Raw genomic sequence first — 18,219 nt, forward strand, 5'->3', positions numbered from 1 at the left:
AATGGCTGGCTGTCGGTATTATTATTTTTGCTCTGGCCAATTGCACAAAACAAAAGCGGGAAGCAGGCTGCAGATTTAGTGCAGAGTCTCCTTACACTAGGAGGGAAACGACCCGCCTGGAAGAGACTTTTTTGTTTTTACTGCGGAGCCCTCACACTCCAGTGATTCCCACCCCCTCGCTGCCGGGAAGTCTGCGCCTTTACGCACCACCCCCGGGCCGCGTCTCCTTCCTCCCAGCGCACACATTCCTGCCGAGACTATACTAGAGATCCGGCCGGTGAGCGCTGGCTTGATGTAATCTAAGCTGTTCTTTCGAGGGGAGGGGGTCCCCCCACGTGATTCAACTTTTTTTTCTTTTTAAGCGGCCAATCACGTTCCCGACCCAGCGCAGCCCCGTACTCTTAACACTGGAACGTTGACTAGCCAAACCTTCCAAATTAGAATCCTGGAACAAGGTTGAAGGCTGCTTGTTTTCAGCAACACGTTTGGAAAGTAGGGGTGGGGTTTGCCCGTAGGATTCTGCCTGAAGGGGTCGAGAGAGCGCTGTGTCTTCTCCTCAGGAGAGATTCAGCTTCAAGTTAAATTTCCTGTTAACTTTTTGTGTCCTCGATTTAGCAGCGAAGTTATTTGTTAGACGGGGAAAGTGGGGCATACGACTTCCTTAGGCATCTCTAAAGAAAGGGCGGGATTTTAATGTTGCCATCCTAAGCAAGCATGCTGTGAAATTAGTCATCATTAGGACTGAGGCGTCCGCCAATTGGTCACTTCCAGTTCTCATTTTAAAAGGGTGTTGTTTTGTTTGAACTGGTATAATTAATCCGTAACAACCACCCTTCTCTAGTGAATTGTAAAGAACAACAAGGAGACCGGAAGCTCCACTTATATATATTATCATGCGGGGGGGGGGGAGAATCTATAATTAGCAACCTGCCTATTCTTAGCTCGAGTGTATTTTCTAGAAAGAAAGATCGGGAGAGAGAGGGCCACACATACACACACACAAAACACACACACACACACACACACACACACACACACACACACCAAGCAATTGTGTACGGTTGGTGCATTAAAGCGGCTTAAGCGAAACAGGGCAATTTAAAGAGCAACTAATCCGCGTTACGCTACCTTGACTAAGCATCTATAGAATAATCACTTATTGGCAGGAGGGAGGCTCTTATTGAAATAGTTTATGGGTTGTGATGTAAACGTTAGCAGCACTGATCTCGTACTGAGCTGCTGCTGCTTCTGTCTCTCCCTTATCCAGAGGCTGAAGGCAGTGTACTAAATTGCTGCCAGGCACGCGGACAAGGAGTCTGCCGGAGAGGGGCGGGATATACACAACGTGGAAGCGAGGAGGGGGGGTGTCTAACAGCATCCAGTTTCCTTATCTGTAAGTGTGAAGTGGAATCTAATCTTCACGAATTGCTTTAACACTTGAATACACTTTCCTTTTCATCAGCTCGCACGCATATCTCCTTGGGGCAGTCAGAAGGGCTCCTTTTTTTAAATTAACCCTCTTTCCTCCAACCTGGATAGAGGCTATTTCTTGGAAGAATTGTTATGCAAAAATGAGAGGCCTGGAATTGAGCCAGAGGAAATGTTGAAGGTCCTATTTTAACCTAATCCTGAAGTCATTTAGGCAAGAACTTGCTATTAGTTGCAGCCACAGCATCCCTGCACCCTCACTGAGTTCAAAGGCAGTGACTCTCTAGCAAGGGCACAAGGGCCTTGTTAAACAGGTGCCCTCAACCCCCAAAATAGGAAGTCCCACCAAGGTCACAAAAACTAACTTGAAATACCACCATAATTCTAAAACCTTTGGAATGATTTGAGGGAGTGTTTGAGGTTTCACCTCTAAACAACAGTATAGTCACATATTTCAAGCAAGCAAGCCAGGCAATTTATTTTGCAATTGTTTTAACCGATGCTGATCCTGCGCCTTTGGCAAAAGTCTGAACTGCACAAGTTGAGCAGATGAAGTCCCCCAACCCCCCATGGATTATATCAATAAGAGAATGCAAACCTACCTATACAGGCAGGGAGTCGTGAACAGTGGTGGCTGGTTCATTGGGGCAAGTGGGGCAGTGCCTTGCCAACCAGCCCCCACCTGCCCACCTTATTTCTCACGACTAGTGGGAGACCCCAACAACTTCTTCCTTAGTCCCAGAGTTGCCCTTGTATAATTTAGCAGGAAAGAGGATGATGGGGAAACTAAAATTAGTTGACTCTGTCTATAACTGGCTCAAGCGCCACCTACTGTTTGGGATCCCTGCATTCTGCCCCTCCAATCTCAATGGGCACCAACCATCTCTGTTCACACAAACATGGGCCAACAGTCAACACTCAGGTGGTTTATATAACAGCTGGTGGTCTGGCAAGATCTGAAGCAGGGATGGGAAACCTCCACATAACATTGGACTACAGTTCAGCTCCCATTAACCCTGACCGTTTTCTCTGCTGACTAGGTCTGTTGGTACCTGAAGTCTGACAACATCTAGTGGACCACAAGTTCCAGATCCCTAATCTAGTTTTGAGGACAGTACACACTGCACATCCATCAAGTTATAATGACTAGCAAAAGTGGCTTTTGAGATGCATGAACTCCCAGAGAGAACCTGTTGTTTCAGTTCTTTACCACTTATGTGGAAGTAAGCTCAATTGAACCCAGGACTTCCTTCCTGAGTAAATATGTACCAAACTGTACTAAGCAGAGTGTATTTAATTACTGCCTCAAAACCAGGTGCTTCTCAACCAAGTCATCACATTCGTTGGATACATTTGTGAGGCAAAGTAAACCACTTAAGGTGTACAAATTTCTAGTATCACCATAAAATCTTATAAAACCACTGTGTGATTTTAGCTAGTTTACAGCCCATCTGTTTCATTCCAAGGCCCACAGACTTCAGTAGAACTGAGTCTGCACATCTACTTTTGAGTCATTCAGTGACATACTTCTGAGAAAATATGCATAGGATTGCACTTTGCCTAAATAGTAAAATATCTGTTTTGCCAGAGATCCACAAACCATTTGTCTCTGGTAATTTTATTAAACAATAAAGAGACACTGGTCACAACTTGTGCTATACCTCCACCTGCATTAAGACAATTATGGATTTCTAAAGTATGACCACCGAAAGAGTGGGGGCTCTGCTAACTGCTGTAACCTGTACTAGATTCAGGTCAGGGTATATATAGAAAATAGTTCAAAGCCAGAAATAATCCAACCCATAAATGAATTGAAGTTGGCAAAAATCAATATGTTAACTTATATAAGTATATAAAATGCAAGTGTGTTTTTTTCAGAGCAGTTGACTCTTCAGCATAGATTACAGGAAGACCATCACTGAATGCAGAAAACTACTTTTTAAAAAAAGAAACGCTGGAGGAAAAGGCTCTCTCTGCTCTCGTTCTACTGCATGGCAGCCCATCACACTGTAGAGGGCGCTCTTGAGTTATTGTAAACACGCAGGTCATGAAATGTTACAGCTTTCATTAAAAGAAGCTACAGTTCACCAAAGGGGGCTTGATTGTTCAGTTGTAGAGACGCTGAGAAATGATGCTTTTCAGTTGCATCTTTTGCAATGATATAAATGCCACTGTTAAGAGATGTGCTACATATACATTCTCTGTATTTATTTATGAAATATGCTGATGCCTACATAATACCCCTGAATTAGAAAGGTTACTCCCCCCGCTTTAAAAAAGAAAAAGAAAAAAGATGCCCATTAATGACGTCTTATTTAGATCTGTTGTGACCAAAAAGTTTGGTTTTTGAAGTGCTGGCATGCGTTTGCAAAGTTCCAACAAAAGCATCAACTGGAAATGAACCACTGAGCAGTTCAGTTTCTCCTTATGCTGACAGAGGACCCCCTTAAGTTTGGACCACATGTGTTCCACATGTTACCAGCTGCAATGTTGTGCATCATCCACAGACCATGTTCCTATGGCAGGAGCCTTTTGAAGGAAATGCCCTGGTCACCTTGACTGCTAACTTACTAGTTTGCCCTACTTAATTCAGTGTGACTTAGTTTCGACCCTGAATATGGCTACTCAGAAGAATGTGTGTGTGTGTGTTTTAAGACAAGGATGTGGAACCTGTGGCCTTCCAGATGTTACTGGACTCCAACTCCCATCAGCCTCAACCAACATGGCCAATGGTCAGGGATGATAGGAGATGGCCTCCATTTGAGGGCGTCTCCATCCCTTGAATAAGGCCGGGACTTTGAGAAAGCAAGAAAAGCAGAGGGAGAGGAGTGCGGGGGGAGCGCACCGCCCCCGGCAGCACGATCCTGGTGGGGTGCCATCATGGCTGCCCCCCCACCCGCGCTGGGTGCCATGCCTCTGCGGGTGGCACGCCACGCCCCCTGGGATGCGCGCCAGCCACGCCCCCGCCTGCTCTCTGCCCCCCCCCAGTGCTCCGCCACTGCTGCCATCAACAAGATAGATCCACACACGGCTTTAGCTTAAATCCACACAAAGCATCAGAGCACTTTAGACTCCTCTTAAATACATTAAATTGTAACAAGAACACTCGATTTTTTTACCTCTCATCCTTAACCGCCTTACTTGATGGAAGTCAAACGGCAAGAGCCCTGAGCACCATAATCTTGTTTATTTGCAAATTTATTGGCAAGTACACCTCAGATGTACTTACAAGTAAAGAGGCATTAAGGTCCCAGTTTTGAGCACTTTTCCTTGGGAACAGATTCCCTTGAAAGCAGACGTATTTAGATAAAGTATCTAGGGGTGAAATCTTTCCACCTGAAAGTGGCTCGCAGCCACTAACACCAGCTAGGCTGGGTGACCCTATATGAATGAACGCCTAACTGGGGATCCATCCAGTCAGCTTTCCTTCACACTTAGGATCCAGCAGTTACTGTCCAGGAAGGAGGCATCAACATGTAAACAGAAAACCCGAGGGAAGGGGAAAGTGAAACTGAAGGATCGTTATCTGGTCATGTGTCAAGCATATGCTGGGAACGTTAGTGAAAGAAACTGTGGCTTCTCCTTCAAACAGCACTAGTCCCCAGAAGGGACGTGAGCTGCTTGAACTGGCCCCCTGTGGATGCGATTTCCGTTTGCAGAACTGTTTTGCCAGCACATCATTCTGAATCCTGGAAACTTGGTGGATGGGGTCTGTGTGTGGACAGATTCACTCCGCAGGGGGTTAGTTGTAAAACTCGAACCCAGAACTCCCATTCCAGCTCCCTCCATTGCTTCTCTCCTCCGGCCATCTGGGGAAGTCTGGGCACAAACGCGCGCGCGCGCACCCACCACGGAGCGCTTAATAAATCCGCTTCGGGGGAAGAAGAAAAAAAAATACTTGGCTACTTACATCATCTTTAACCCTTGCGGCGCCGAGCGAACCGAGGGCGTCGTCAAACCTGCATCTCCGAAGATGGGACGCCGGGTAGTTCAGGACCTGATCGGCAGCGAAAACAACAACAGCAATCGTAAATAAATAAAAAAATCCATCAAGATAGCGGCGAGAAGGGTCCCTCTTCCCGGGGCCGGGGGAAAGGGGCTTTCTGCTCGAGCCAGGCTGGAAAGAAGTGATGCGATCGTGCGGGGGGAGTTTTTTTTTGCAGTGCCGAACTGCAAAAATGCAGAGTAGCAGGTGCAAAAAGCATTTGGGAGCCGCTGGCCAGAGAGCAGGGGAAGCAATTTGCTTCCTGCCCATTTATCTCAGGAAACCAGCACGCTCGTCCCTCCGAAACAAAGTTTAACCTCTTACTTTCCAGCAAGGAAGACAGAGCCCTTTCATGTGTTTTTCAAGCTCTTTGCTTTCCTAAAAACAAGGGTTATTAAGGCTGTCAGGAAGACTGGGGGGTGGAGGGGGGGGCTCCCCGCACTTACTTTCTTTTTTTAAGGTAGGGTCCGACACTGCAGATTAGCTGCCCTGAAATTGATAAGGACACATCAGACGCAACTTACTCCGCGAAGCTCAGTGAGTTCCTGGCTTGGTGCTCCCTTCCTTCCAGTGTCAAGTGCGGGCAAAACCAGTTTCCCTCCCAGTTTGGTGAAACCGTGGAAATGGGCACGCTTTATTTGGAAGAAATATATCTCAGAAAACTCTTAGAATCCCAGAACTGTAGAGTTGGAAGGGACCACGAGGGTCATCTAGTCCAGCCCCCTGCGATACAGGAATCTGTCGCCCAACGAGCGGCTCGAACTCACGACCCTAAGATTAAGATTCTCAGTGTCTCCCAAATATATATACATGTTAGGATTTTACTTGCCAATTGACCGAGGGTGTTACGGAACCAACCTCCCCCCCCCCCTTTCAATGGAAGCCCATTGAAATCCTTGACATTTCCTCCTTGCAAGGAAGGGTATTTTAGGAGCGGACTGTGGGATCACCACGCTCTGAAAATTCAAAGATTGCAGCCTGACGCTCCAGAGCCTATATTTTATTCCCAGGAAAACTGGATTTAAGGATAGCAAAACCCTTGAGAATGACATTCCAGGGTAATGTACACGGGCAGCTTCCGAGGAAATCACTTGAAAGCGAGGCAGTGTGGCATAGTGGTTAGAGGGCCAGACCAGGACTTCGGGTTTCACGAAGCTCGTTGGGTGGGCACTCCCTGCCTCTCTCAGCCGAGCCTACCTCTCAGGGTTGTTGTGAGGATAAAAACGGACAGGTGAGAACCAATGGGATGTGGTTGCTTCATTCTACGCAGTAACGCAGCAATCTAGCTGCTCTGACCCGCGCCGCCTTCCTCACAAGTACAAAAAAGAAAATTCCACCAGGTGCTTTGGAAGGGGAGGGGGGTAATCTCAGTTACTGATAACAAAAGATCGCTGCTCCTTATTGTTACAGCAGGTGCCGGTTGCTCGACCCAGGCAGGCACTGGAGATCGCTGGTTACAAAGAGATCCTTTTGCAACGACGATCTGGTCACTCAATATAAAGGGATCCTTGTGTGGGCATGACCTGATCACCCCAGTCGCCGAGATCCACCATCTCTTGACTGCTTACTGAGAAATCCCAATGTGTGCGCTGGGCTTGCTCCCGGGTAAAGCGCGTGGACAACACTAACGACCCCCCCACACACTTTGAAAGCAGTGTGGCTCAGGATCCGGCTGCGCGGCTCCTCGATCCCAAGCAGCTTTCTCTCCGAAGCCCTTCCCAGCCGCCGGATGAGGCTCAGACAGAGCCAGGCTGGCGCTCCGAGCCTCGCATGGACGGAGCACTTTTCCCCGCCGGCGCCTGCAAACTCCAGGTGTGAGGTTGGCCCGAGGCGAATTCCCTCCACAAGTGATTTCCCAGGTTCTATTTGGGGCGGGGGAGAGGCCGACCCCCCGGCGCGCAGGAGTGGGAGAGGCAGGGAAAGTCCATCTCCCCCTCCCTCCCTCCCTCCCTCCCCCGCGGGAAAAGAAACTCACCGCGAGCATCGCCTCGTCACTTGCATCGCTGACGCTCCCCGCGCTGCCAGCCAGCCAGCCAGCGAGGAGGTGCGGCTCCTCCGGGGTCTCCGGATCCGCCACCAGAAGCGCTCGCTCCGCTCCGGCCTCCTGCGCTCAGTAGCGTTGACACAAAGGGAGGGAGAGACAGAGGAGGGAGGGAGAAGGCAGGCAGGCAGGCGACGAGGTGCCTTTAACGACAGCGCCACGGTCTCGCCGCAAACAAATGAGGGAGGCGAAGGCAGCGCTGCTCCCCGGCTCGGCTCCCAGTCCCAGCCTCTCGCTCGCTGCCCCCTCCCTTCGCGGAAACCGCTGGAATGTACCTGAACATCTGGACCATCAGCTGGCTGCCCCTCCTGGTCTCTGCCATGAGACAGGAAGCGGCTTTCTTGCCTACCTTTTGCAACTCACTCTTTCTTTACTCTGCTCACACTGCCTGCCACTTTTTTCTTTTCTTTTTAATCTCCAGGTTCCCTCTTTTATTTCCAGATGTTTCATTATCCCCACGCCTCCTGCATCCCTTCCCTTTCTGATTGCCAGTCAGAGCAGTTGTTATTATCTGTTGTTGTAGTAGTTCATTTCTGGAGCCGGATTGCATTTGGAAGGAATGAATGAATAAGTAAACGATATTTCCCCAAGGCAGAATCAGAAGGAAAAGGAAAGTCCATGGTCCCTTTGTTAGCACAACACCATTGCTTGGGTAGCTTTCCTGAATTCACTAGGGCTGTTGGAGTAAACTTTCTTTTTTTATTTTTCAGAGAGCATCCTCACCCTCCTGGGAAAGTCAGGCAGAAACTTTGTCCTCCACACGTTCTTTGAATCAGAGGTCACTCCTGAATTTCACAGCAAGTATTAGTTCTCCTGTGCCCCCTCTGGGACAAACAGAGAAATCAAGAAGTGAAGTTACAGTAAAAAAATTAAATAAAATCAACAATTAAAAGCAATTTCATATGTAAAAACAATTTTATGTATACAAGCAACAAAAACCATTCCATATGCTTAAAAGCATTTTCATATGTAAAAATAATTTTGAGATGGGTGCAGACTGGGTTAAAGAGCCCAGTTATCTTATTCCAGACTTGGCTTTGGTTTATTTATATACTTACACCTAAATGGCTTCCTCAATGCAGCTCACATGGGGAATCTCAGTGGCCCTTCTTCCAGATATAGAATCATAGAATCATAGAGTTGGAAGAGACCACAAGGGCCATCGAGTCCAACCCTCTGCCAAGCAGGAAAATATTAATCAGCCTTGGCACCCCCAGTGCAGCAGATTACCTAAGGGGGCAGATCACTCACCAGTTCACCTGTGCCCTATCTCGAGACTTGCCAGCTACCAGCAGGCAAAGATTGGCAGCTGGATATGTGGAATAAGATGCCAGGCATGCAAATTATCCATAGGTCTCTGGAAGACAAAGCCGTAACATCTCTGAGACATGATATAATAACTAGGAGTGGGATGGGAATGCCTTCTGCAACTTCTACAATTTCAACCACAGAGGTGTCAGGGAGGTGCAGAGTACTGTATCCTCGTACTTATTGTGTGCATCATAGAAACTATAAGTCCTGGTGCTGTTGATCTTTCGTTTTCTTTCTTTCTTTCTTTCTTTCTTTCTTTCTTTCTTTCTTTCTTTCTTTCTTTCTTTCTTTTTCTTAGCAGGGGCAAATGGGCATTATGAGCAGGATCCTGTATTCTAAGCATAGCTGTCAACTTTTCCCTTTTCTTGTGAGGAATCCTATTCGGAATAAGGGAATTTCCCTTTAAAAAAAGGGAAACGTTGACAGCTATGATTCCAAGTCAAGTAAAGCCAAACTTTGGCAATAACTTGCACCCAGCTCCTACATGTTTAGCTAGTATTTCTCTCTTCAGCTCTGTGTTTTCATTTCAGTGAGTCCTCCTTTTCCCTCTGAATTGGAAAGCTAGTATCCAGGAATTCTCCTAACTGCCCTACTGCCTTGAAGTGTGTTAATTGGCTTGCTAACTTGAAGTATCCAGATTGCTGTACCGAATTATGCCTTAAGGCACCTTTGATACAACATGAAATCTGTAGTGCCCACCTGTGTTTCTGCCAGGGTTTCGTAATCAGCTGCATGGCAGGCAGTCATTTAAGACCAGAAGCTCCCCATCACTTTGCCATCTTGCTGGGAAAAGCTTCCTCAGTTGGCTTTCTGGTTTGCTATTGTTCAAAGCAAATTGTCCCACTTCCAGGAAAAGGGCAAATCCGAGAATGTTTCTGAACAACTAATACTTCTCCAGTTCTTCCCATGGTGCTTATGCTTTAGGTTGCCAAAACCACATTGGTGACACACGAGAAAGAAATACTGACAGACTCAGGGTAACCTCAAGGGATACACAAGCGCAAGAAAACTAGGTGGGGGGAAAGAGCCCTAAAACAATCCCATGATAGCTCAGTGGCATGGAACACACAGAGACTCTTGAATGGAGGGAGGAAATAGAGTGAAAAATATGGAAGAAAGAACCACCTCATTGTCTGGATAAGTTATTTGCTGTTTCATACAAAGAAGCTGTTTTTAAATGTTCCCAGGGTTGGAAGAAATGGCAGGCCATAGACATCCGTCGCTAAATTTGATAAATTTAATATAGCTAGGATTGGACACAATTGTGTTCACCCCACCCTGAAAAACAACAACAACAGCAACTTATTTCTACCCCGCTCATCTGACTGGGTTGCCCCAGACACCCTGGGCAGCTTGCAGCATTTATAAAAACTTAGTAAAACATTAGTAAAATGGAGGGAGGAAATGGAGAGAGACGGAGGAAAAACACAATCTAATAAGAACTGAACATGCTCAGTAGGCAAATAATGTTGAATGACTGTTTAGTAGGCGGGCATTGAAAAGAAAACCAGAAGGCGTCAGATGGAGTGGAGTGGCTTTAGCAGAAGTACACCATGCTGCCACAGTTTGTACCTCAATTGTTGTTTCCTAATAAGGGGGGGAAGGCCTTGTCTTTTTTTTATGAGCAGAAAGAGCCAAATTGACTAGCCGCATTTGATGGCTTTGTTCCTCATGGACGTGTCTAAGTCCCTCTTAAAGTCATTCACAGCAAAATTCTATAGCTTAACTCTGTACAGTGTAAATGAGGACTTCCTTTGTCAGGTCTGAGTCTCTCAGCATCTAGTTTCATTGGGTGACCCCAGGGTTCTGATATTCTGAGAGCAGGATGAAAAGTTCTCTTTTTCCACTATGCATAATTTTATATACCTCTGTCATCCCTTTCCCCCGCTTAACCAAAAAGCCCCAAGTAACCTATCCTTTGAGGGGAGTCACTCCAGTCCCTTGATCATTTTTGTCACCTACACCTTTTGCAGCTCTAAGACACCTTTTTGAGATGCAGTGACCCTAAATGCACACAGTATTCCAAGTGTGGTCACTTGTACCAGGGGGATGCAACCAAGATTGGGACTCCAGTGAGCAGGAAAAGGGTTCAGCCCAAGCCACAATTAGGAGATTCTCTCCTAATGCAAAAAGCAGCTTAAGGGGATAAGGGAGGATTTTTATCTGTTGTTGTTGTTGTTTATCTGGCCTGTGAGGGTCTTGATCTCCAAACATAGTGGTTACCGAAAGCAAGAACAGCCACATTAAATGCAACGACTCATTTATTGTGCAGTTTGGCTTTTAAAACAAACTTTTAATTAAGGCTCCAATCTTAACTTACTTGGATGCAAAACTGGTGGAAATCAGCTTAGTCAATATTTTTAGCGTTATGGTGCTCATGTTTTCGGAAGTTCAGTATGGGGGACAGAGCTTGCTTGCACAGAATCTACTTTTTGACTTATTTCTCTCCCTCCCTGTATAACATGGGGCCACCATAGGTTTTAACAGGATCGTTCTTAGAAGTTTTGAATATGCTAAAGCGGAATGCCATTTTTCAGCATCATTGGAAAGCCCTGTATCTTTATTGCTGGCGTGCCAGGAGTTTTCGTAAAAGTGGTTTAGTGCCTTTCAAAATGTTTCTGCCCCCTGATACAAAGGAGGTATAATTGGGGAGGGGAGAGATGTCCTCTCAACAGGAGAGGAGGAGCTTCTGCCTTTTCAAGCAGAGCTGCTTGTTCAGTGTTCAAAGAAGAGAAGAGCCTGGGCAGGGAAGACAGCAGGAGAGGGGCTAGCAATGATCTTTTGCTCTTTGCTATGTGTGTATCCAAAGCCACTTGGGAGCCTAATAAAAGGCCTGAAACTCCAGGTTCAAAAATTGATCTGTTTGTAGGTCACTGAAGTTCTGCAGTTTGAGAAACCAGCAGTGATGGTGCTGTAAGAAAGGGTCCTAAAAATGCAACACTACATTTCTCAACCGGGCAACAGCATTTTAGGTCTTTGGGGCTTCAATAAATATACCAATTGCCCAGAAATGTATTAATACTTTTTTCTCATTCTAGGAATCAAGTATAGATCTCCTTATTTATCTGTGGAGCACAGTGCATAGACATAATCATTATATTTATCTCTTATAGTGATCTTTTATTTGATATTCTAATAAAACATAGTCAAATAATTGCCTGTGTTTCAATATTTTAATTCTCTGGTTCCCTTTTCCTTTTAGAACGAAACAAATCTCAGTATAATCTGTTGCGTTTATTGCGTTTATACTTTATTTCCCATGAAAAATGGTCCTAAAGTGATCAACATACATCCAAAGTAAAACAAATAAAAGGCAAATAAATAAATAACATTATTAAAAACAGATTTTATAGTGCAATAGCCTGTTACTGATGCTGCTCAAATGTCTGGGAAAACAAAAAAACATTTTGTGGGTGCCAAAATTCATGATAATATGGGTACCAGGCAGTCATCCCCGGGAACAGCATTCCTGAAAACATTGGTGGGGGGAGCATAGTATAGAGAGAGCCTGTTCTCTCACTGCCACCTTTAAGCCTTACTCAGATACGGCATGCAGAGAAGTGCCTCATGGTCAGGGCAGATTTATATGGGGAAATGTGGTCTTTTAGGCATAGTGGTCTTAAAATTGTATATTGCATTGCAATATATTAAATAAATACATCCTCTGATGGAACCACTTTGGCAGAAGATGCTGTGTTGGCCACATGCTCACCGAGCTGAGATACCATTGTTTAACAACCTGCTTCCTGCTCCCCCAAAGAACACCTTAATTACTGAAGGTACAGCTCAGAAAACCGTAACCATCATTAACATCCCATTCTCCCTTGAGTACATTTGGAATGACCATCTTTCCATAGTCCATAGGATGGTGTGTGTGGCACACGCGTCCGAGTGACATCAGAAGATCAGACCAAATAAGAGCAAAGGCCTGTACTCCATTGTCAAGATGCGTGATTATCTTCCAGAAATAGGACAGCCATATCTGTTGTCTCTGATAAATCACTTGCAGGCCCAGTGGTGTTTGTAAACATTAAAAAAAAAAATGGTTGTCGTGTATAGGTCACCAGACTTGAATCTCCCTGACTGAAAACTCACTGCAGCAGGAATCAACAAAGCAGCAGCTTTGATTTTAAAAATCCTGAAGGCAACTTTGGTTGTTCCTCTCTTTCCTCTCCCTCCCCTCTCATAAGCGTAAAAGCTATCCTGTGCATGAAATAATGATGAGGAAGAGTTCAAAGCAATCCCAGGAAGCTTGCCTGTGAGGCTGTTTTGTCATGCTGTTCCAGCATCTTCCCCGTTCCCCTTCCTGTATCATGTCATGAATGAGGGTTTCTTTCTTTCTTTCTTTCTTTCTTTCTTTCTTTCTTTCTTTCTTTCTTTCTTTCTTTCTTTCTTTCTTTCTTTCCCTGGCTTGGGAAATGAGAGAACTCTAGTAAGGAGAAAACCGCTCTTCCCTTTCTCTCAAGGAAGATTAGGCAGCATGTCTAAGTACTTAGCTTGTTAGGATTAAAATAAACACAGTAATGAAATAAACACATTGTAATTCAGTCCAGAATTGGCCCCTTCAGTTCATCATCAACACAAGGGACCTTGGCTTTGGCAGCCGTTCCTTGCCTGATTTTTGTCTGATTTCCAGCCCTTTCTGACACTTAGAAGAATGATCCCCTCTGGGGTTTCCTTTGGGTTTTAAGCAACTGGAAACATTGCAGAAGATGCAATGAAAGCTGCCCATCTTCTTTGGCTAACCTTCAAAGTTAGAGGCAGGAGAGGGGCGGGGGAATCCACAATGACATTAGCATTGGTATAATAAACAGGCTTCTTTGAGCTGTTCTGTACACAGTGGACTGTTGAGAGCAAGCAGAAAGATTTCTCCAGCTGCTGGGTGCTGTTGATCCAACATCCTGATGTACAGAATTGAAGGGTGAGTCGCTTTGGAAGAAAGATAACTTTGTTTTCCATAAAAGCAGCAAGAAACCCTTAAAGAATAACAAACGTGATGGACTACGCTGAAATAGCAAAGGTGACTGGAAAACTCAGGAACCAAGAGGACAAAAACTTTAAGGAAGAATGGGGAAAATTTATAATTTAACTAGGAGACTGCTGCAAGCACAGAAAACATTAGCAGGATTTGAAACCCAGTTGTAATGTAACAAATACTATGGACAAGATGGATTGATTTAAAACATAGAATATGGAATAATATGCAGTTGTAAATGTTGACAATAGGACCCATGGAGGGGATGGGGGGCGGGAGTCTCGAGATTCAGAGTAATCTCTATATATGGATATGCATTCGGAATGTTATAAATTTATATTTGTAAAATAAAAAAAAAATCATTCCAAAAAAAGAAAGAACAACAAATGTATTATGAGATAAAGTTTTCCACATCACGATTCTAGTCCTTTTGCCATAATAAATTTGTTAGTCTTTAAGAGGGTCACAGGGACGCGGGTGGCGCTGTGGGTTAAACCACAGAGCCTAGGACTTGCTGATCAGAAGGTTGGCGGTTCGAATCCCCGCAACGGAGTGAGCTCCTGTTGCTCGGTCCCTGCTCCTGCCCACCTAGCAGTTCGAAACCACGAAGTGCAAGCAGATAAATAGGTACTGCTCCAGCGGGAAGGTAAACAGTGTTTCTGTGTGCTGCTGTGGTTCGCCAGAAGCGGCTTAGTCATGCTGGCCACATGACCTGGAAGCTGTACGCTGGCGCCCTCGGCCAATAAAGCGAGATGAGCGCCACAACCCCAGAGTCGGTCACGACTGGACCTAATGGTCAGGGGTCCCCTTTACACTTTACCTATGAGGGTCACAAGATTCTTGATCGACTTTGCAGCAAGAGATTAATGAGGCTACACCTCCTGAATTGGTATTTGGTACACATCCATCCCCCAACCAATCCCTCTGTGCCTGCTTCTAGTCCTCATCATTTTATTATAAAGCTACACCAGGCCTGGAGGCAGCACCCAACATCCTTAGGCATCTCTCAGGATCCTAGGTATCTGGCAGGATCTACTGCTGCTGGTCGGCTACCCAGTTGCAGATGCACCCATTTTCGATAAGGCAACTGGGTCCAGCCCTCATTATGGGACAGAATCTGAACCTGGTCACAGTGTTGGAACAAGAGGGAAAGGGGAAGTGTGAAGTTGTCACTCTTATTTGATGATGATTTGATGGTGATTTCTCTGACCATGGCATCCTTCAGGATTGGTTTGTGAGACGGGAGCTGGGGGCACACAGTATTGGGGGCTGGCTTTAGACTGTAGCACTGGGGGCTTGTACTTCACCTTAGCAGGGTGTGATGTGCCGCAGGGTGACAATTTGTTCCCAGTGCAATTTAACATCAATAGCAAAGGTTTTTAACCTTTTGGAGTCCATGGCTCCCTTGACCAACTACATTCTTTCTGTGGCTCCCCTGTGGGGCAAAACGCTCTGAGACTCAGGAGCTCAATTATGTTGCCCCTTGGTTGCTGAGCTGTCCGTCCCGGAGCCCAGTCTTCTGCCCAAGCAAAAGTGAGAGGTGATTGGGAAGCCAGTGTAAAGTTCCATTTGCTATGGTTGGTTGCTGCTAATTGCTGCTAAACTTTTCCAGTGCCCAGGGATCCAGAGACCCCTTCACACCCCCAGGACCCAGCCTGGGTCTCCATAAAATGAACATCCCTGCTCACTTCAAATATCTCTTTTAAGCACGTGGAACGAGCTGCTTACCCTCATGTATCTTGACGAGGGGTCAGCAAGGTTTACCTCACCTGGGCCAGTTTACTCTGGTGGAGATCCCTCCATGGGCCAGCGTCTGCGCAGATGCGATTTCCAGCGCCGCAGAAGTGAGTCCCCACGCTGCGCTGTGCCATTTTAGCGCAGCACGCAGGGACTCGCTGAGCAGGTGGCTTGGTTCAGGGGTGGCTCGGGGGCCAGTTAAATGACTCCATGTTCCGCTTGTGGCCCATAGGCCTTAGGTTGCCTACCCCTGATCTTGACCATAGCTTCATGGAATCCAAGGTGCTGAAGATGTTTGTCTTTGGCCTATGCTTCTTAAAAAGAGTGAGGGACCTCTTTCAGCCCCAAAGCTACATTCCCTTGATGCCTGCCTTCCACGGACTCCATTCTAGTGGTAGGTGGGGTCAGAGGGACAAATGGGAGGAGGCAACTCTGAACTTGGCAGGTTACATTTTAACCTGGGCTCCATACAGATACCTCTCCCCTCCATTGAGGAAACATACGTTTTATGCCAGATCATGTTCCAGCCAGGCAAAAGCACCCAAGGGTGTGGAGCAGGACCATGAAGCAAGGTGCTCTGGGGAGAGAGGAACCCAAGGAGAGTCACAGGGGCCATAGAGAGAGGCCTGAGGGCCACATTGGGTTCCTGGGCCAAAGGTTCTTCATCCTTGCCTTATTAAATGAAATACATCGGGGCATGGCAACAGTGATTATTTCTACCGAGGAACGAAATAATTTTGCTTTTCTTGGTGAGAGCACCATCCTTGTATTGCAAGCTCCTTGATGACAATTGACCTGGAAATATGAAAGGTAAAGGTAAAAGGTAAAGGACCCCTGGACGGTTAAAGTCCAGTCAAAGGTGACTATGGGGTTGCGGTGCTCATCTTGCTTTCAGACCGAGAGAACCGGCGTTTGTCCACAGACAGCTTTCTGGGTCATGTGGCCAGCATGACTAAACCACTTCTGGTGCACCGGAACACCTTGACGGAAACCAGAGAGCACGGAAATGCTGTTTACTTTCCCACCATAGTGGCACCTATTTATCTACTTGCACTGATGTGCTTTCAAACTGCTAGGTTGGCAGGAGCTGGGACAGAACAACGGGAGCTCACCCCGTCACAGGGATTCGAACCACCAACCTTCCAAGAGGCTCAGTTGTTTAGACCACAGCGCCACCCGCATCTCTTGGAAAGATGAAGCACATGTTGCATAACTTCTATCCAGGATGATCCATGTTTACTTTCTCTTTCTTCTCCAAATTATACTGCATACATTTGTTATGCTGGAGACACCTGGGAAGATTGATAGTGTGCTCAGAAAGGCAGTTTCCACCCCCCTCCAGTTTGCGAATGTCAGATAAGCAATGAATATTAATACTTTTTTCATGCAACAATGTTAGCATTTCATTAATTTCAACTCAAATAGTCCATTATATCATTTGATAGGGAAGAGATCTCTCGTGGGTCATCTATCCTATCCCCTTATGGCAGCATAATTTGATTGCTATTGAACTTTTTAAATTGATGGGTGTCAGGAGTAACCTTGAAAACGTATGAACTGATAGCAGTTGTGCAGCTGCTCCTGGCAACTCTTTGCTGCGTTGCCAAACAATTCCTAATTGCCCTCCCACTAGAATTTTCCATCTTAATTACATCCCTAGAAATTCTCTTTTTGTTGCCACTGCCTCACACAAGTAATTGATCTCTGATTGATCTTTATTTATTTATTTGTCTTAATTTAAATCTCTAATGCCTTGATAAGATTTTCAAATGGATTCATAAGCAATTAAGGTGAGAAAGCCTTAATTGTGGTCTTGCGGATAAGATCATGAGCTATGAGCTAATAAGTCCTGGTTTCAAATCTCCGCCCATCCACTCGTTTGCTGGGAAAGCAATATGAGGGGGCTTAGGCAAGCTGACCAGGATCAGTCTGTATTATAAATTGCAAGAAAAAACAGAATTATGGAAACCTAGAATTGTAGAGTTGGAAGGGACTGCAAAGGCCATCTAGTCTAGCCCCCTGTGATGCAGGAATCTTTTGCCCAATGTGGGGTTCAAACCCATGGTCCTGAGATTAAGAGTCTCATGCCCTACCGACCTTTACTTATCAGTGCTGATTTGGCATTCATAAAATAAAGAGAAGAGAGATAATTCAGTCAGTGTAGTACAGTGGGTGGAGTAGTAGACAAGGGTGGAATCTAAACACACACAAAAGAAAAACCCAAACCCCACTGTGAAAATGCTATTTTTAAAAAAAGTTTTGAAAAACACATTGAATTTGCCATAGCTCACTGTCGCCATCTAGTGTCACATTTGTGTATTGCACTTTACAACACATTTATATAGCTGAGTGCTAGTTCTGAGTTCTGCACATGGCCGTAAACCTCACTGGTCGACCTTGGGTCAACCACCAGTTCTCAGCCTACTCTACATCACATAGTTGCTAAGAGTTTGTGTATGGTGGATGTGAGGCTCATGAATGTTGCAGATATTAATATCTGCACAGTGTCTGGAAGCATAAGAACTTACTCCCATCAAAGATACATCCCCAAAAAGCCATACAATGTCTTGTGCTGTCCAACACAGGCTCAGCATCTCAGAAAATATGAAATAATCCAAACAGACCGAGAAGCAGAAGTCAGTCTCTCCCCACAGCCTGCATTCCTGCCTCCTTTGGCCTTAGGCTGTTTATTCTCCCTTCAGGAGGGCTTCATTTACATCCTCACTCCATGGAGTTTGGGAG

General features: G+C 45.8%; 1 protein-coding gene and 1 long non-coding RNA gene across 5 annotated transcripts in view; both read right to left on the minus strand.

Annotated features, from left to right (window-relative positions):
- Positions 1–7,524, minus strand: part of RGMB (repulsive guidance molecule BMP co-receptor b) — a 43,131-nt gene extending 35,607 nt beyond the window's left edge. The window contains exons 1-2 of one of the 4 annotated variants that reach the window (XM_081930666.1): positions 7,389–7,524; positions 5,339–5,425 (exon numbers count right to left, since the gene is read on the minus strand). In XM_081930666.1, the coding sequence (XP_081786792.1) occupies positions 5,339–5,343 (5 nt within the window). In that variant the 5' untranslated portion in view covers positions 5,344–5,425; positions 7,389–7,524. Of the gene's footprint in view, positions 1–5,338; positions 5,663–5,937; positions 5,955–6,610; positions 7,362–7,388 lie in introns of those variants that run through there. The other 3 variants (XM_081930668.1, XM_081930669.1, XM_081930667.1) reach the window with 3 other exon arrangements.
- Positions 1–18,219, minus strand: part of LOC309380730 — a 745,666-nt gene that overhangs the window by 497,574 nt on the left and 229,873 nt on the right. The window lies entirely within an intron of this gene.

This window comes from Podarcis melisellensis (assembly GCF_964234715.1).
Source record: "Podarcis melisellensis genome assembly, chromosome: 11".
Lineage (NCBI taxonomy): Eukaryota > Metazoa > Chordata > Lepidosauria > Squamata > Lacertidae > Podarcis > Podarcis melisellensis.